Source organism: Equus asinus, chromosome 8, assembly GCF_041296235.1.
Source record: "Equus asinus isolate D_3611 breed Donkey chromosome 8, EquAss-T2T_v2, whole genome shotgun sequence".
Taxonomy (NCBI): Eukaryota; Metazoa; Chordata; class Mammalia; order Perissodactyla; family Equidae; genus Equus; species Equus asinus.
This window is the reverse complement of record NC_091797.1, coordinates 23,467,693-23,486,986: the sequence shown is the minus strand read 5'-3', so window position 1 is coordinate 23,486,986 and position 19,294 is coordinate 23,467,693. Positions and strand designations below refer to the sequence as shown.

The following is a 19,294-nucleotide window of genomic DNA, read 5'->3' as shown; positions in this document are numbered from 1 at the left end:
GCCAGAACAGCTTTAGGACAGGTTGAAGGCATTCCTCCTGCCCTTCCCTGCTGGGGTCTCCTGGAAGTCGAGGAAATGGGGGTGGAGGGGGGACAGCGGGGCAGCCCAGCTTCAGTCTGGAGCTGCCCCTACCCGGCCTAGGGGGAGGGTGACCTTGGGAGGGGCCACACCCCAAGAGGGGTCCCAGGGGCAGCCTCCAGGAATGAAGAGGAGGAGATGCCCCAGGGCTGGGGGTGGGGGGATTAGAGGGAGGCCGTTGTGTTGTTGGGGGGCGGTGTTGAGGGTCATCGGTTGCTGCCCCCAGTGGAACGCGGCCTGCCCTCCAGCCTGGAGCCTCAGCCCCTCCCCCGTGCCTCTCCTCCCCCTCCAGGTCCCGCTAGAGCGACATGATGGTGGAATCCGCCTCGGAGACAATCAGGTCGGCTCCGTCTGGGCAGAACGGCGTGGGCAGCCTCTCCGGGCAGGCCGATGGCAGTGGCGGGGCCGGGGCTGCGGGCACAGCCGGAGGCGGCGCGGGTAGGGACGCGGCCACAGGCTCAGACAGCAACGGGGAGATGAGCCCTGCGGAGCTTCTGCACTTCCAGCAGCAACAGGTAGGAGCGGGCGCCCCTCCTTGTGGACTGGGGAGGGGGAGGGGAGCCGGCCAGGTCTCTTCCCACTGCATCCCAGCGACCTGGTGCCACTGCTCCCCGCCAAACAGCCTTGCTTTAATGTTCTGGAGAAAGTCTAGCCTGCAGGGACTCTCTCTGCACCCTCCCGTCCTGGTGGCCAACATAAGGCTGGGGAGAGAGCAGTGTTCCCAAGAGAGAGAAGTGGGACTCAGGGGGCCCTGAGATCATGGAGCCTAGAACAGTCTCAGAAATGCCCAGATGCCTGGGCAGCACGCTTAAGGGTGTGTGTGCATCTTGGGAGGTGGACACGGACTCTCCGATGGCACGTTGGCTAAGTTAAGGGGGTTGGGGAGGGAGACCCCACTTAGGTGTGTGCTCATTGGGGGAGGGGTCTGCGCACACAGGGTGTCTTCACTTTATTTGTATTATGAAACATTCACCACCTGCAGCTCTGCCTGGGCCCCTGATCCAAGCTGTGAAGAGATTAAACTTCCAGGCATCAGCAGCCAGGGCAGCTGGGAAAAGGCAGGCTGCCGTTTCTGGGCTTGAACTGGGAACCCTTTTCCGCACCCCCCTCCCCTCCTACCCCTCTGTCGTTCCTACTCTAAACTGCAGAGTTCAGGAGTTCAAGACCAGACTCTCCAAGGATTGAGAGGCCCTAGGGTGGGGACCCTGGTTGGGTGATGACAGAGCAGAGGCCCCAGGTCCTGGCCCCACCCGGGGGAAAAGGGGAGAATCACGCTTGACAAGTTCAGGAGAACCTGCCCAGCCAGCCCTGGCCTTGGGATTCTCCTTCTCTTAGTTGACTCTGCTCCTTGAGTCACTACTGGTGGCACTGCCCCTTGTGGGCTCTGCTGGGAATGCGGAAAAGTTGGGTCCTGCATGCACCTCTGGGCCCATGCTCCAACCTCTGCCTCTTGAGTGCACAGATATGTGTACCCACATTGACCTCATGCTCTCTCTCAGCTTCACCCTGGGGCTCCTCCCCCGACTCCATAGCCCCTAAGGGGCCCTTTCCCACCACACTCCTTGGAGCCAGAGGTCAGACTGGAATCAGCACTGTCAGATGCCCAGCACCCTGCACTGAGCTAGTCAGCCAGCACTAACACAGGAATCGAACAAACCCAGGTTAAGTGCCAGCCTGCCCCTTACCAGCATTGTGACCTTGGTCAAGTCCTGGGCCTCCCTGAGCCTTGGCCTCCTTGGCAACTAAAGTATGGGGGTTGTTAGGAGGGGATGCAAGTGGGGTGTGAAATGCCTGCACACACTGACTGGTTCGTGAGGATGTGAACAGAATCGAGAACTTTAAAAATCACTTCCTCTCGCAAACAGTGGAGACTTGAGCGGAGCGGGCCTGTCTCCTTTCCCCAGGGAGATGGTCCCTGGGAATTTGCTGGCATCTCGCAAGCCTTCCTAAGCAGGTTCTCCGGGGAAGAGACCCGCAGAGTCTGTGCCATTTACTGGGGACAGAAGGTCAAAGGGCGAAATCCTACCCTTTATCAAAATAATAACAAAACACACCCCACAAGAAATCTCCAAGGCCACCCATTGGGCATGGCCAACTCTTTCCCTCCCACACCTTGATGCAGACAGAGCTAAAAAATTTGCAGGAAAATTTTGAATGTGGTTGGGGGGTGGGGCGGCCAGGGGGAATACTGAAACTAGAAAGTTTCTTGTAAAAATTTGCATAAAGACAAGAGTGGACACAGCTATCTGGATAAGTGGGGAGGTGTGTGGGGTGGGAAGAGACAGAACTGTCTGTCCCGATCGGGTTTCTGCATCACACACAAGCCATGTTTTACCGTCTGTATTCCACGTTCCAGTTACTCCTGTTTGTTTTGGGGAATATCCCAAAGTCCTGGAAAATCCTATATCTGTTTCACAAATAAACTGGGGTGGAGATTTGCAGGCAGGCGGAGGGCTGTTTTATCCATTTGGGCTCACTATGGGCGGACTGCCCGGGGCCAAGGAAAATATTTGAGACTTTAAAAAGGTTTTGTTGGCTCCAGACTGTGAAAAGAACCCTGCAAAATTAAAATTACGAAATTTTCGATTAAAATGAAACAGAACGTGGGCCATCCTTCCACCCCCAAGGCTTTTGGGGGAGCTTTAGGGGTAACACTTTCTGGAACCCCCAACAGTTGTTCCTGACTATTTATGGGGTAGACCTATTGGAAAGAGGGCCTGGCCCAGCGGGGTCCTCCTCCCTCTCAACCCCAGCCTTCTCTGAGGAGGAACAAGCAGATACCTTGCGTCTGCTGGTGCTCTGGTCGTTCACGAGCGCTGTGTCATTTGGCCACCTCCCCATCCCTGAGCGGTAGATGTTGTTATTCCCATCTTGCAGATGAGAGGGCAGCAGAGGTGGCACTGACTTGTCCAGGCGACATGGGAAAGGCTACGGCTAGACCTCACACCTCCCAGTTCCTAGTTCAGGGCTCAGCCCAGCCTCCTTGCCGCTCCTCCTGCACTCATACGGTCCCCTGTGGGAAATGGAGGAACACAGTAGGTGCTAAATAGACGTCTGTTGGAGAGAGAACGAGAGCACCCCCACTCCCAACCCAAAAGTGCTCTTAAAACAGAAGCAGCTCTGCCTGCTGGCCCTAAGGAGCCCCTCTAGAGGGCGGAGGTTGCCAGTGGGTCGGCACCGGTCTGTCCTCCTTGTGCGTCTTTGGGTCTCTGAGTCCGTCTCCCTCTGTCCATCTGTCTGTTGGTCCCTGTCCCTCTGCTCTGGGTAAACAAGCCCTGGAAATGCAATCTTGGCCTTTGGGAGTAATGAGTTGACAAAGGAGTGGGAGAGATAAACAGGGCGAGTCAGAAGTCAGGCTGGTGACAGGACTTTAGGCTGAAACAAACAGCGCTGAAGAGGGCAGCCACGTCACTTTGGAACAAGAGCAGGCCCCGTTTCCATGCAACAGCAGGCCGGGAGCTTGTTTAAACAGAGGCTGGGGCTGGGGGTGGGGGCTGACGGGGCTTGGCTGCCAGGCCCTGTCGACTAGAGAGAGGGTCCCTGGCTGGCTGCTCCATTTCAGCAGTCAAGGCCCCAGCTTCCTGCTCCGTCCTCCCAACCCCCTTATGGGTGAGTGACAGAGCCACAGCACCTCTACCCTGTCCTTGAGCTTTCCAGAGTCTCCAATCCCAGCCCCTCACGGGAGAATCTAGCCCGAGAAGAAGGCACGGGAGTGTGGGGGCCTCGGACCATGCATTCACTCAGCAGACACGCATTGAACCCATTTTGCACCAGGCACCCTGCTGGCCAGCTGGAGCTGATGATCCCCAGCTGCTGTTAAAGAATACCCAGGACCCGCAGACCTGCCAGCTGCCCGTCCATCCGCTGCCCTCACCCAGGCAAAGTCTCCTTCCTCATTGTCCCTTGCCCCATATTTCCCTCTAAGATGGCTTTTTTCTTTAAAGGTTTCTCTTGCATTTTAGCCTCATCTGATTTCACCTGTATGAAAATGTTCCCAGTGGGGCTCAGGGAAGGGGGAGTGTCCCCAGGGACTCCGCCAATACCCTTTGGGCTCTGGGATGGGGGGCAGTGAGGGCTGGGAGAAGTGTGGGCCAGCTTTTGGGAGGTGGAGGGCCCGGGGAGGTCTTGGGGACCGGACTGGGCACGTTGGCCCAGGAGAGCTAGACTTGGGGGCCGTGAGGGCTGAGCCCAGCGGGGTGGGGGCAGGCAGAGCTGCTGGCAGCCGCTGAAAGGCGTCCTGGGCCCCCAGGGCCCGCACTCCCATTGTTCGCGGGTTGCAGGGGTGATAGGTCAGCGAGGGTCACGGGAGGGTTGCCCAGCGTCTGGGAACTCCCACCACAGTTGCCATGGTAACCAGAGCCAAATCCCACCCTGTTCACATCCTGTGAGGAGATTGAAAAGGGTTGGGGGGCTCTGCACATTAATGGGCTTTTAACTCACCCCCCTCCAGAGAGACGGGGGTGTCAGGGAGTGGGGCGAGGGGAAAAAGAAGAATGGAAGAGAGTAGTTTTCCTCCCCCATCTGGCTCTCCTCTGCCCAAGCTACTTAGGGGGGTTGGGGGGAGGGCGAGGCTTCAGAGGTGAATTAGCGCACCCCCACCCCACACACATTGTCAACAGTTGTCTTCAGGTCTGGGGCCCATTTCTTCAGTGTTTGGGACCCACCCTCATGCCCCACATTCTACTCTTTCATCTCTGTTCCCACACCTTCTGGACTCTGCTTTTCTCTCTGTAGAATGAGCCCCTCCCCAGGAGGTGCCGGGGGCCCAGAGGGAGAGATGGGGCTGCATTCCCCAGGGGGAGACTTAGAAACTTCCATCAGGAAGTCCCTGACTCTCCAACATCTGTGGGGCGGGGTTAGACCCTGCCCTTCCCTCCTCTGCCTGGGAACAGAGGGCAGGTGAATGGGGGGCGGGGTAGCAAGGGGACCCGGGTGGAGTTGTCCAGGTGGGGTTGGTGGGGTTGTCAGAGGACTGTGGCCGGGAGAGGGCCTTAACCTCCCCTTCTTGTGCCCCTCCTGGGTTACTAAACCACCCTGTTTTGTGGGTCTGCCTCCAACAATAAAGGAAGTTTCCCAAGGAGGGAGCTATGCTAAGAGTGGAGGGAAAGGTAGGGGAGAGGGCCCCGGCCGGGAAAGGGACCCTCAGACCCCCCGCTTTCTTGGGACCTGGAAGGAGCCAGCCCACTCTACCAGCAGGCTTCCCTCTTGATATGGAATTCTGAGACCCCCCTCTTTTTCTCCCCCTCTCTCCCAGAGTTCTTGTCCTTACTGATTAGGAGTTTGGGGACAGAGTGGGGAATTGGGGGAGGGAAGGTGAAAGTTTCCTCTTCTGAGGGTGAAGGATTGAAGTGGGGAGGGCTGCACCCCAGGGCCACCCATCAGTGAGTGAGCTAGGTTTTCTCCTAGGGGAGCTCCTTTATCCTGAGAAGCCCCAGGGAGTCCTTGGGAAGGGAATTGCATGTCCCCCACGGCCTCCACTCTACATCCTACATTTACAGCCCCCTGTAGAAGTGGCTAGTGTGGACGGAGTGGCTGGGTTCATGCTGGCTCTGAACCCAGACCTGGGAATGGACCTGCTTCCAGAGAACTCCACAGATACAGCGACACGCCTGGAAGGAGTCCCTGAGCACAGTGGAGAGCAGCTGAGGAAGGCGACGGCCATCCCCCACTCTTTCAGCTCCCTTCCAGACGTCCCAGGCCCTGCCTTTCCCAGCCCAGAGGGGCTGGAGGGGCAACCTAGGGCTGCACCAGGCAGTGGGGAAGGGAGAAAACGAAGGAGCCACTCAGAGGAACACCCTTCCCTTTTCAGGACTGTTGGGTTCATTTGTTACTTCTCATCTCCTGAGGGGAGAGGCTGGCTCCTTGCAGAGAGCAGGCATCTAGAGACACTTGGCGGGGAAGGGGTCCTGAAACCAGGCTATGAGTCTCCCACCCACGTGGGCCTGTCTGTATCTGTGCGTTGCTGGTTTTCATTTTAATGGTTCTAATTTGAGAATGCGCCGGTGTCATTTTTACGAGGTTGGTGTAAAAAAAATTTACAGCCTTTTCCAAAAAGCTTTTTTTTTTCCAAGGGAAAAAGGTGTAGAATCACTTCGGGGGTTTTATGGTCTCCTCTCCCCCATCCTCCTTGCCCCCCTTCTCTGTGTAATTTCATTTTTATGTCTCTTTGCTGGAGGACAAAGCCAGGCTGGTGGAGAACCCAGATCTCCCCCAGTCTGTACCCTCAGTGGTCGGGGCCAGTGACCTCTGACCCTTCTCCCTGCACATCTTCCCTTCACTCTCTGGTCCTGGAAGAGTTGCATTTCAGGGGGTGGATGGAGAGATGTTTCCTGCTTAATTCAAATCAACAAGTACTTATTAGGCACCTACTGTTTACTAGCAGTGGGTTACCTATCTACGGTCAGAGATTATATCACTTCTTGCTTAAAATCTTCCGGCAATTTTTCCTCAAGTGTAGATTGAGATAAAAAACCATTGTCGCCATGTGATCTGGCTCCTGCTCACCTCTGGGACTTCCTCTCAGGCCACTCGGCTTGGCCACACTGGCGTTTTTAGTCCACATGCACCAAGCAACCACCCCAGCGCTCTTGCACCAGCTCTTTGTGCCTGTGAATACTCTCCCTGAGAGAGCTGCTGTCTCATCTTGAATGTCTCGTCAGAGACAGCTTCTCTGGCCACACAGCCTAGGTAGCCAGCCAGCCATCGTGCACGTAGTGCTTAGCACCATCTCTTAGCTCGCTCCTGTGTTTTAGTGTCTTCTCATCCCTTTAGAATGTGAGCCCTGTGAAAGCCAGTGCACTGTGTCTCATGTCTAGGACAGTGCGAGTGCCCTGCGGGGCTTCGTTAAGTCCTTGCTGAATTCTTGATCAATGAGTGGAAAGTCATACTGTGGCCCTGGGGGAGAGGCGATGGGCTTTCCTGCGAGTGCTTTTCAGGTTTGAGATGGGCCAGTGCCCCCAAACACACTCCTAGTGCCCCTTCCCCTAAGTCTGGCCAGCTCCCAGTTGAAATTAATTATCGAGACAATTGAGATCCCAATTTTGCTGAAATTGGCTGATGCAGACAGAAGAAGTTTGGATTTTGTTTATTTCGGCTGCCCCTCACCACAGTCCAGATGAAACCAGAATTGGCTAGGGGGTCCCCCATCCTGCCTGGTCGGCTCCTGGCTCTGCTTCCCTGGGCAGAGCCCCATGGCAGGCCCAGGGGATTCAGGTTCTGCTTCTGCCACTGTGTGACTTTGGGCATGTCACTGCCCCTCTCTGGATCTCCGTTCCCTCACCTATAAAGTGAACTAGATCGGCGCTTTGCAGACTTTGTGCTTGAGATCTACAGTAAGAAAAATATTCTCCTTGGAGCCCAGCACACACATTTCATGACACAATGCTTATGCTTACCTGGTAATCTGATGTTTTCTTTTGTGTGTGTATGTGTGTTTTCCTATGTTTTTTGACCCACTAAATTGGAATCCTGACCCACCATTAGATCATGACTAGCAATTTGGAAAACACTAGACTAGATGCCCTCTAACATGACCAGTGCACCAGGCCCATGGTCTGTGCTTCTACCTCTCCATTCTCGAAGTTCAGTCCTTCAAGCTTGTTTCTCTGAGCACCACATCCCCACCCTCCCGAACACAAACACCGTAGGGCTGGGCCCCCAGTCGGACCTGGACTCCTCCAGCCTGGAGAAAGGACCGGTAAGCAGCCCTGCGCCTGGCTCCATAGGGAGACACCTGTGCCTGCCCTGAATCTCAGAGATGGAATGAGGGTGTGCTCTCTTCCTGGAGATGAGAGACCCCACTGTGCCAAGACTTGTTTTTCCTTTCACAGCAGCTCCCTGTTGCCCTCAAAGCATGAGCTTCATTCACCTCCACCCCAACCGCCCTCCCTGGATGCCATCCGTTATAAGCCATTTGTTCCTAATTGTGGAGATCCTGCTAATGACTCTGCATGGGCGATGGGGGGAGGAGAGTTCAGCTTCATTAGCGAGACTGACTTCTTAGGCTTGAGGGGGAATGAGGGTGGGTGTAGGCTGGAAGAGCGTTTGGTTAGCAAGTTCTTCCAGGTGGCACTGGACAAATGACCAGGAGCTGCCTGGGACGATGAAAGATTAATAGTAATGTCAATAGTTAACGTCCATCCAGAACCCACTTGGCGCCAGGCACTGTGCTGAGTACTCCATGTACATCATCCCATGCGCTCTTCACAACAACCCTGTGAGCTGAGTCCAAGGTTATTCCTATTTTGCACAAGAAGAAACTGAGGCTCAAAGAGGTGAAGTGACTTACCCAAGGCCACTCAGTATACAGTGGAGCTGGGATTTGGATCAAGATCTCTTTGACCAGGGTCCAAGCACAGAATGGACCAGTACTGCCTCCCTTAGAGGAAAACTAGACCTTTCTCCCCAAACCACAGAGCTGGGCATTTGGTTTTCAGGCCAAGAGGTGGAGGGAGGAGGAAAATGAGGTTTAAGAGGCCAAATGGCTCCCAGTTTTCCATTCTGCCCTGAGCCCATTCTCTTGTCCGCCGCTCCGCCCAGGCTCTCCATGATGGCTCCTTCCGGTGTGGGATTCTAAATGCCTTTTCCCACCCAGGGCTGTATTTGGGTATCTCTGGCCCCCAGGGAAGGGAACTGAGCCCACCTTCCTCCTGGAGATTCCTTTCCTGGTCTTCTCTGCCCACCTTAACCAGCTTCACCTCCCCTTCCCACCCAGGCAGCTGAAAGCGCACAAGATCCCAGGGAAGGCGGATTCACAGGACTCTCGGGACTGTGCCTGAGATCACGAAGGCCCCGAGTGGGGTGAAGGGGGCTGGGCAGTCAGAGGTGTCCACATTCCGCTTCCTAGCCATGGGACCTTGGGCTTCAATTTCCTTGTCTGTAAAATGGAGACAGTGACATCTGCCCTGCCTAGCCCAAGGTTGGGAAGTTCCAACTCAGTGTTTGTAGAAGTGCTTTGAAAACTGCCAGGCGCTATACAAAGGCTGGTTCCTAAACTCTGTGTCAGCCTGTGCCTGCCTCCATGTTCCGCCCAGACTCAAGTGAATTTCACAAGCGTGTCTGCTGTGTGCTGCTGGCTGGGGCGGGGGCGCAGATACCATTGACGACATCTATGTTTTGAAGGAGGCTGTGCCTGGTCAGCATCATCAGAGAAAGTGGAGCTGGATCTGTCAGGGTGGGGGGCTGTCATTTCCCACGTCTCTCAGGTGGGTGGTCCAGTGATGTATCAGGCCCTAGTCCCAGCAGGCAGTGTAGACGCTGTCGCCTGGTACGTCAGAGTGGAGCATATGAGTTGAGTGGGGCTTCAGAAAGTCTCAGACCTATCTGATCCCTTGGGTGACCACCCTGGAGGAGGACATCATGGGCTAGAGGGCCTCCCCACACCCCCCTCCTCCTAGAACACCATCTCTGGCTGGGGGTCTGGATGTGTGGACAGTGATGGCAGTGGTGGGGAGTGGAGAATGGAGCAGCATTAAATGAATGTGTCCAGGCTATCTGGGGAGGGGAGCTTTGACCCCAAGCCCATGGTCTGCTCATCACCCCCACCCCTGGGCGTCTACAGGGTGATCTTTAGGTAGTACCGAGTCCCAAATTGGGTCAGGGCTGGGCTGTAAGCAAGTTACGTGAAATGACCTTGTGTTGTCCACCATCGCCTCCCCACCTCCTCCAGGCACAGGGCCTGTACGTGGCAGGCGGCCATGGGTGTGAATGAAGGGAGGAGAGGATGAATGGTGAAGTCCCTTGAGGGCTTCAGACCCTGTGGGCTCCTCCAGCCTCTCCTGCCACTATCCCCAACACAGCTCGATTTTCTGCCCCTGGGAATGGTTTCAAGGTCACTGGACTCAATGGCCAGTTCACCCCTCTCTGGGGTGAGGGGTCGCCATGCCTGGAACACACTTCGCCCTCTTTGTCCACCTGGTGAACTTGTCCTTCAGGCCTCATCAGTGCTGCCCCCTCCTCTGGGCCCTGGTGCCCAATGCCCACCTCCACTTCAGTCTCTGGTACCTGCTGTCATTCACAGCACCCAAGCCGCGAGCCCCAGGGCAGGGCCACAGTCTGTTGCTGTGTATCCCCAGCACCGCGCATGATCCTGGCACCCAGCGGGCGCTCAGTAAACAGGAAGGAAGGAGTGAGTGGGAGAAGAGTGGGGAGTCAGAGGAGGGGGCAGCCTTGGCCAGGCGAGGGTCTCACCTGGCTCCTCTCAAGCGGCCTGAAGTCGAGGCCCTGGCTGAGGCCTGAGGAAAGGCCCAGGGTAGGAGGAGGGGCCTGTCACAGGGACGTGTCACAGGAATGAGGTTGCAAGGCTGTGTCGTTTTTTTCTGTAAATCTTGTAATTTCATGCTCCAGGGGACCACAGAGTAAGGGAGTCAGTGGGGAGTGAATCCAACTCCCCAGGCCACCCCACCCAGGAGGCTGCGTGGGGCTCCCCCAACTTCCCCCAGAAACCCCTCTTCTGCTGTTCCCCTCTCCCCTCCAGGCATCTCGGGGGCTTCAACTCCCCACCCTGACCTTTCCCCTCTGGGTTGCCTGGGCTGGCCAGCTCCTCCAAGCCATCCTCTTCCCCCATCTTGCCCTCTGACCTCTGACCCCTCCACTTCTTTATCCTACCTCTGCCTTTGGAGAATGAAGAGCATTTGTCCAACTCCCGTCTTTAGACATGGAGGGGTCACTAGAAGCAAGGTAGACAGGCAGGGGCTCCTTCCTGAGGACCACCTGGCCACCTCCCTTCCTCTCCTCGCCCCCTCCCCACTTTCCACAGCCTCTCAGAGCATTTTGACTCAGAAAGGTCAGGCTTCTACTTTCTGAAGTGAATCTTGAAGAGAAGAAACCCCAGGCCACCTCTCCAGGTGTGAGGTTCAGGGGAAGAAAGAGGGGTCGGGGATGCCTGGATCCGGGCGGCTGGTGAGAGCTCGCTGGTCTGAACTCCAGGTCTGTGGGGGTCACATTCCCATAGACACACCAGTGTGTGTTTAGGTGCCGTCCTAACGTAAACGAGATGCCAGGCTCCAGAGAGGCTCAGCTGTTCGATGACAACGAACGGGCTGCGAAGGGAGATGTGTCTGTATGCTCGGTACACAGTGGGCGCCCCATAAGTGTTTGCTGAGTGGCGAGTGTGTGTGAGTGCATCCATATTCTACCTTAGAGGTTTTGCCCTATCTGTGCTTGTGGTAGGGTAGGAGAGGAGGAATACGTAAGGACAAGTGTGCGTGTGGACAGATGTGCAAGTGAGCCACAAGTGGGCACAGCTCATCTAATAGGTGTGCTGGACAGGAGGCGAGGGCGAGAACTGTCCAGAGAGTTATGAGAAGGAAAGGTAGTGGACACTTTATGAATGCCAACTAAGTGCCAAGCATTGGTCCCTAAGCCCCCAGATTTAGAGATGGGCATTTCAGAGATGGGCAGTGCCCCAGTCTTGCAGATAAGGAGACTGATGCCCAGAGATATGGAATAACCTGCCCAAGGTCACAATGCTGGTAAGCACATTCAAACCCAGGTCTGCCTGATGCCTGAGCCCATGTCAGAGGCCTGGACACAACTGCTCTGGCTCCCGCAGAGGTCTTCGAGGAACCTGGAGGCAGGCAGGTTTTGTGCTCCTGGAATGGGGATTCAGGACGGGTCCGCATGTCCCCTGCCTCTGAGCCCCCCACTGACTCAGAGTAGGGGGATGGAGGGCTTGGCTGACCTCATGGAGAACTTCCTGGACCTCCCTGATCCCTCAGTCTCCTACCAGACCTCTCACTGCCCATCTGCCCATCTCAGGCCCACTGACTGGCTTGGGATGCTCCTGCAAACTCCATATTCTTCCCACTCCTATGACCCCGCTGGCTCACAGTCCGTGTTACTCGCCTATAGTGCAGACAGACCTTTCAGAACTTGATTGAATTCCCCCAGTGCCATGAGGTCCTGCACCAGACCGCCCGGACTCGGAAAGCCACACAGTGCTCAGACCTTGAGACCCTACCCTTCTCCCCCTGACAGGTGAATACTACTCCTTGAGCCCCCAGACTGACCACCTAGTAAGGCAGATGGCCTTGGAGCCAGGCTTCCTGGGCTCAGATGCTGGCCCTGACCCCTCCTGGCTGTGTGGACAAGTTACTTAACCTCCTGGAGACTCAGTTTCCTCATCTGCAAAATGGGCCTGATATCCCTGCCTCACAGCCTCACAGGAGAGGATGACATGACATCTTGCCTGTAAAGTGCTTGTCACATAGTAGATGCTCCACAAATAGTTCCATCATAACACCGCGAGTCCACCTGCTGTACTTTCCCCTGGGGGCCCCTTCCATTGGCTGTCCCCACTGAGTCCCAGCAAAACCTCACCACATCTCAGAGTGAGTCCCTAGGGGCTCTGATCCCCAAGGCCTGGCAACTCCTCTCAGTGACTCCTACCCTTGTCTTTACCCCAAAGGCCAAGTGGCCCTGTGACCCTCTCACCCCCAAGACCTTCCACCTTACCTTGACCTGCTCCCTTTTGCTACTCCCATACTCCCCCTGGATCCCGCATTGACCCTTGACCTCCCACCCGGCCTTTTGGGCCACTGCTGGATCCTGCAGGCCCACTGACCAGCCCTATCTTGCAGGCTCTCCAGGTGGCCAGGCAGTTCCTGCTGCAGCAGGCCTCCGGCCTGAGCTCCCCAGGGAACAATGACAGCAAGCAGTCGGCCTCTGCCGTGCAGGTGAGGAGGGCACCCCTCTGGCTCTGGCTGGGGCTGGGACTGGGGCTGGGCCAGGTCGGGAGGGTGGGCTTGGCACAGAGGGAGGGGAGGGACCAGGTGGAAGACTGCTCTGGCCACTCCCAGTGCCAAAAATTGGGCGGCTCCCAGGGAAATGCAGGCCCTGCAGCGGTGGGCAAGGAAGCGCCCACTTTCTCTCAGTTCCCACCTGGTCCCCCAGGCCTGCCTCCGCTTAGCCAGTCTCTGTCCTCAGAGTCCAGTCTGCACCCAGCTCTGTCTTTCTGGAGCTCCCCGCGTCCTTCCTCTTGCCTGGCTCTGCCTCGGTCACTTCTTAGGGCCTTTTCTCCGTCCCTGTGGGTCAGTCAGCTGCCCTCTCCGCTCCCCTCCCGGGCTCTCTCAGTTGCAGAGGCCACCACGTCCCCTGGTATCTCTCAGCCGCCACTGTCTGTCTCCCGTTTCCTGTCTCTGGCTGTCTCTCGGTCTCTTTTGTTTTCCTTTGCACAATCTGCCCTTTTCTTCCCCCTCCCTTCCCCGCAGCGGCTGGCCCATCTGGCTGGCGGGGGGAGGGGAGAGCTGTGGGGGGTGGGCGGGGGTAAGCCGGGCCTTATGTTTACCTTTTGTGTTACAAAGAACTTGGGAGAATTGCAGTCGGAGTCGGGTGGGTCACCCCTCGGGCAGCCCGCTCCCCCCCTCGCCCCGCAGCCAGCCTCCTGCTCCCCCCCACTCCCCACCTCCGCGGCGGGGGGAGGCGGAATGGGGGAGAGGATTAAGCGGGGCTTTGAAAGGAAGTTTATCTAAGGGAGGAAGGGCGAGCGGGATCCTGAGCGAGAAGCCTGGAGTCTGGCGGGCGGGTGCTCAGGGAAGGAGGGAAGCAGGAGGAGGGCGGGCGTGGGTGCAGGGTGCTGGAGCTGGACCCTGAGAGCGCCTTGAAGAAGCTCACCATGCCGACAGTTGGCCCTCTTAGAGGTCTTAAACCTGATGAGACGGCCCTCGAAGGGGAGGAGTCAGGCAATGAGGGGGTGTGGCCTGAGGGGGGGAGGGGAGGACCACATCTGGAAGGTCAGTAATTGGAAGAAGGGAAAGTTCTCACCCCATGTGGTGGCCGGACTGGGTCTCTTAGAATTAGGGACCACCCTGCCCATACTCCAGGGGTCTGAAGTGGCCCTCGGGCAGGGGCAGGCTGGGGAACAGGTATGTTCCCCCAGACCACAAAGGGCTTGCTGACCCAAGGCAAGAGCGAAGCAGCTTGATGGTAGTTGGAAGGATGGAGGTCAGGTATCAGGAGGGACTTTGTAGCTGGGTACACTGGGGAGGAGATCTGAAATGATGGAGGGAAGAGGGGAGGTGATGGAATCTTCCTTAGAATGAGAGAGATCTCCGCATGGCCTAGAATGAGAGGCAGAGGTTTTGGTCCGAGGGACAGATAAAATGGCCCTTTTCTCAGAACTTCTCTTTCCTCGCCTCCTCATCTCCTAACAATTGATTCATTCGTTCATTCAACAAATACTTACTCAGTACTTCCTAAACTAACAAGAGTGCTTACCAGGAGGCAGACGTTAAGTGCTTTACAAGTGTCATCTCATCTGATCCTCACGGTCATATGGGGTGGATGCTGTTATTAGCCTCATTTTGTAGGTGAGGAAGCTGAGGCCCAGAGAGGTTAAGTAACTTGTCCCAAGTCGCACAGCTAATAAGGGACAGAGCCAGGATTTGAACCCAAATAACTAGCTGCAGAGCCCACACTTTAATGCCTGCACTGTGACGCTGCCGTGTGCTTAGCACACAGTAATGCCCTTGTATCACCAGTAATCCCCAGGTACGGAGCCCGGGCCCGAGGAGTCTCTGGGTTCAGAGAGATGCGGGTTCTTGGGGCCATGTCTGAACTTCCCCAAGAGCCTGGAGCCCTGACTGTTGATCCTTCTCCTTCTCCTCCAACCGTGGATACCGTCTTTGCCTCTGGTCCCCACCTTCAAGCTCACGGTCTCCGGGGAGGTGGGGCCTCTGTCTTCGCAGTGGGGTCCAGGGCCGAGAAATGGCTTTTCCGTGAGCACAGGGCTGGTGGGGGGATGGGGAAAATGAGTAGGAAAGTGCATTTTGCTGATTTGGAGCTTGAGTGACTTGAATGCAGGGGGTCCGTGGCAGCTCCTTTCCCAGTGGCCCCCACGGGATGCTGCTCTGCTCCCCAGCTCCAGGCAGGATTGCCTGCCCACTCACCTCTGAGCCGTGTTCACCCCTTCTAGAGCCAGCTTCACAAGACTTCCTAGAGCAGATGGGGTCTCGAGTTCTAGCCTAGAGACTGCCTGGTTTGTGCCTTAGCCTGGGCCCCAGGCAGGGAGAGGGCCCATAGAAGGTGGCACTGGTAGCTGGGAGTTTGGGCAGGGGCTGGCTTCTGCCAGGCTCCTTAGCTCTGTCCAGCCTTTGTCTCATCTTCTCAGCGCCCCTGAGGCTTACCCTTCTGGCATGTCTAGAAGTTCTTCTTGGTCTCCCACCACTATCTTTCTTGCTGCAGCTCCAGCCCAGAACTAGTCTGAGGACTTCCTTCTGGTCCTTTGCAAGGGAGCTTAACCTAAACCAAGCTGTGGCCTGGTCTCCCCACTCACCCAGGGACCCCAGACCCCATACTCTAGTGGTTGAGTTTGGTTCCTTGATTCTTGCACCAAATTGCATCCATCCCAACCCTCAGCGTCAGCACCTTCCCTGCTCCTCCTCCTCAGGCTGTCCAGCCCAGCACGCTGAGTTCGGTGCGTGGAGGGCCTGGGGCCTGAGCAGGGCCCTAAGGGAGGGGGCTGGAGGCAGCTGTTGGCATTTAGCTTCGGCTCCCACTGCCAAGGCTTCAGTAAGCATGTAACTAGCCTGGCCGCTCTCCAGATGGTGAGTCACGGCCTTGCCGAGCTGACAGTGCCCATCCTGACACATCCCGGCCTGGTGAGGGGTCAGAGGAGACACCAGGGGAGCTCCAGCTCAGTTCTCAGCACCCCGAGGGATATGAGGGGAGATGGATGGGTCAGCCAGCTCAGGAGATCACCATGTGGCAGCCACCTCACTGACCTCTCTTGACCCCATTGGGCCACCTTAGAGACAAGTACCCACAAGGTAGATTCTTCCAGATCTCTGTAGCCGCCTCTCCAGCCAGCTGCTCAGCCAATTGGCAGGAACGGAGGGGCCGGGGAGGCCTTCCAAGGTCATCTCTTTCTCTGCCTTCAAGTAGGAAAGCCCCAAGGAAGGAAATGCCACATCCTTTCTTGCATGCCACTCGCAGTGACTCACAGTGCCGGTGCCTGGAGACATCTCCTGGGTGTCTGGTCTCAGTCTCCCTGCTGTGGGCCACGTCCACATCCTCTGGTTCAGTTCCTGCTGTGACAAGAATGCAGTGCCCCATGGTTTTCTCCTAAGTGACCCTTGCCATGCAGTGCCCTCTGGGGCCCCCGACGAGCCTCAGGTGCAACCAGGGAGAAGGAAGAGGGGAGGAGAATAGAAAAAGGAAGAGGAAAATCCAGAAGGTTTTAAAAGTAATTTTCTGAGCATTTGTATGGAATTTAATGGCATACAAGTCACTTGCACTGACTCCTCTTGATACTCTCTTCCCGGGGTGGCTGTGAAGATTCAGGGAGATAATGCACGCAGAGGGCTTAGCCAGGTGCCTGGCCCATCCTTAGCAGTCAACAGCATCCTCTGTGGGGTCCCAGGACGCAGGAGGGTGGGTGTTCCAAACCCAATTAGCAGATGGAGAAAGTGAGGCTTGGTGATTTCAAAGACCAGTCAGTGTCAGGGACAGGAACCTAGGTCACCTGACTCAGAGATCCAGGACTCTGAGCTCAACACCACCGTGTTGGGTGCCCCCCTGGGAGGAGGAGGAAAGAAAGGACAGATGAGCAGCCGCCCCGCTGCCTCGAGGCGAAGGACACAGGGGCTGGCTCTGAAAGGAAGTGGGTCTGTGCCACTGCCTGCTCCCCACGCCAGGCCCCTCTGAGAGTGAGGACCAGAACACCCCTGCAGCCTGGCCCCCCACAGCCTCCCCGGGGTACATGGTAAAGAGGGAGGTTGGCCTTTGGGGTCTCCAGCTCCCTCTCTGCCCCCTTCAGATGGTTGGTTCCCTTTCCACACTCTCCCTAACCCTTCTCAGGACCTGCTCTGGGGTGGGGCAGACAGTGTGGGTTGTGGAAACACCAGGAACCTGGGCACGCAGACCTCGGCTTGAATCCCAGCCCTGCCACTTCAGGCTCCTCACTGGAGACCCCCTCGGAGCCTTTGCCTTCATTTGCACAGTATGCCCGTGGCTAAAAAGCAGGGTTGTGCCCCTGCCAGACGTCTGCACAGAGACAGTGGAGGTAAAGGAGGAATGTCCAGGACTGGGGCTCAGCCCATAATTATGGGGCAAGAAGAGTTGGGGGCAGTGGACCTGCCTGATGTCTCTGGATCCACCACACTCCCCATGCCCCCCTGCCTGGGGACTCCCTAACTGGTGGTTTGAGGCTGAGTCCTGCCCCAGCCAGGGATCTGGAAGGAACTGACTCCTCCTCCCCTTCCCCACCCCCCGGGCTGGGGGGAGGTTGACAGGGGCCACAAGTCCCCTGGGGACCTAACCTGTCACGTCCTGCCCAGGACAAGTCCCTGCAGGACACTCCTCCCTGACTGGGGCGCCCTGCACCCCTCCCTCCCTGGCCCAGAGCTGGCAGAGGGGCCTCTGATCTGCTGGGGAAGGTATTTCAGCTCACGAGAGCAGATGCTTAGTGAGTACCTGCTGTGCGCCGGGCGCCTGGGAGTGAGACGGGGGTTAGAGAAGAGTCTTGTGCAGGCAGGGCTCAGAGTGGTGGGGGTGGCAGAGAGCCCCATCAGGGCACCCATCCTGCTAAGATGGGAACAAGACAGTGTTGCACCTTGGGCCTCGCTGGCAGTGACTGCACCAGCCTGGGGGGTTCAGGGGAGGTGGGGCTGGGCCAAGAATGACGTTATTGCCTTCCCCTGAACCTTTTGTCTGTAGCTAGATTCTCTGGGTCTCCTGTAGAGGCCTAACCCAGGGCAGGGGCCGGAGAGCTGCTCTACTTTGAGAATCCTGTGTGTTCCAGCTGGAAGGGGTCATCTCTTGTAGTCGAGTCCCTGTTTTCTGTTTGAGGAAACTAACACTCAGGTGACTTGCTGGAAGTCACACAGCGAGTTCAGTGCAGACCTGGGAGTAGAAGCCTGCCTCCTAACTCCCTGCCTGGTGTTCTTTCCACGCCACTGTAGACGTAACTGCACCTACACACACACACACCTCTCCAAGGATGGCACTCCCGGGGCTTCAGCTCTGGGGCTGTGTGTGTGCCATCTAGACAGGTGTGCTGGAGGATGTGACGTGTGTGTGAGCAGGGCCAAAGTCCAGGTCCTCCTGCCGCATGGGCCTCTTTCTGAATCCTTCCCGTCGCTGCAGACGGCCCTCCTGGCCAGGCCCGCCTTGTACACAGTGTTCTCAGGATAGATGAGCAAGAGTTGGGAATAGCTGGCGGCTGCCCCTCCCCATCACTGGCGGAGCAACCGTCCAAAGCATGGGCTCTACTGAGCAGTGTCCCTCGAGTCGTATCTTCCTGCCCCAAACATAACACACCCCACAGGAATAGCCCACCCTTAGCACTTGGTCTGTGCCAGGCTCCCATCTCAGTATTAGCTCACGAATCCTCACGACAACGTGGAGAGGTGGGCTGTTGCTCCTTCCATGTCAGAGGCAAGAGAACAGGGAACAGGGTGGTAAGTCACTTGTCCAAAGACACCCAGCTAGTCGGTGGCAGAGCCAGAATTTGAACCCAGGCTGTCTCACTGTGGACCCACTCTCCTGTACTGTGGGTGGGGCCTTGGCGCACGCCCTCCCCAGGGTGGGGCTGAGGTGAGCAGGCTAACAGGGCCGATCCCACAGGTGCCCGTGTCGGTGGCCATGATGTCGCCGCAGATGCTTACCCCCCAACAGATGCAGCAGATCCTGTCGCCCCCACAACTGCAGGCCCTGCTCCAGCAGCAACAGGCACTCATGCTCCAGCAGGTGAGTCTGGCCCCAGGGCAGCGGGAAGCCAGGAAGAGGAGGGCGGTGGGGGCAGGCTCCCACCTCCCACCTGTTTACTACCAACACCACTGAGGGCCAAAGCATGGCAGAAACCAGAGAGACTGCTTGGGCCGGCCTCGTCTGCATTCCTCCTGGGCAGCTGGGGGGAGGTCAGAGGTCAGGCCTCTCCCACAGCAGCCCTCCCATCCTCACTCCCTGCATGCTGGCCCCACCTCTATCTCCAGAACCCCAGAGAAGGGCAAACTACTAGAACATCCCGGCAGCTTGTCATGACCTATTCAGGAGACCACCAAGAGGCAGGGGGCTCAGAGGTGTGGGATGAAGCTCCGCTCCCTCCCGGTGCAGACCCTGCTCAGGGAGCCTCTCAGAGCAGACTAGGGAGAGCAGACCTCTCCATGCCCGGCCACAGTGAGACTCCCACTCCTGCCTCCAGGAGCCCAGTCACGACGGGGCTGGGGTTGCTCTGAGGTCAGCACTGCCCGAGGTCACCCACTCCCACCCCTGCCTCTGT

General features: G+C 57.2%; 1 protein-coding gene across 4 annotated transcripts in view; it reads left to right on the top strand.

The window, feature by feature from the left end:
* The window catches only part of FOXP4 (forkhead box P4), a 50,778-nt gene that overhangs the window by 17,585 nt on the left and 13,899 nt on the right, over window positions 1-19,294 (top strand). For all 4 annotated transcript variants that reach the window (XM_044776657.2, XM_070514962.1, XM_044776656.2 and 1 more), the window contains exons 2-4: window positions 371-593; window positions 12,657-12,752; window positions 18,640-18,762. In XM_044776657.2, the coding sequence (XP_044632592.1) occupies window positions 387-593; window positions 12,657-12,752; window positions 18,640-18,762 (426 nt within the window). In that variant the 5' untranslated portion in view covers window positions 371-386. The remainder of the gene's footprint in view (window positions 1-370; window positions 594-12,656; window positions 12,753-18,639; window positions 18,763-19,294) is intronic.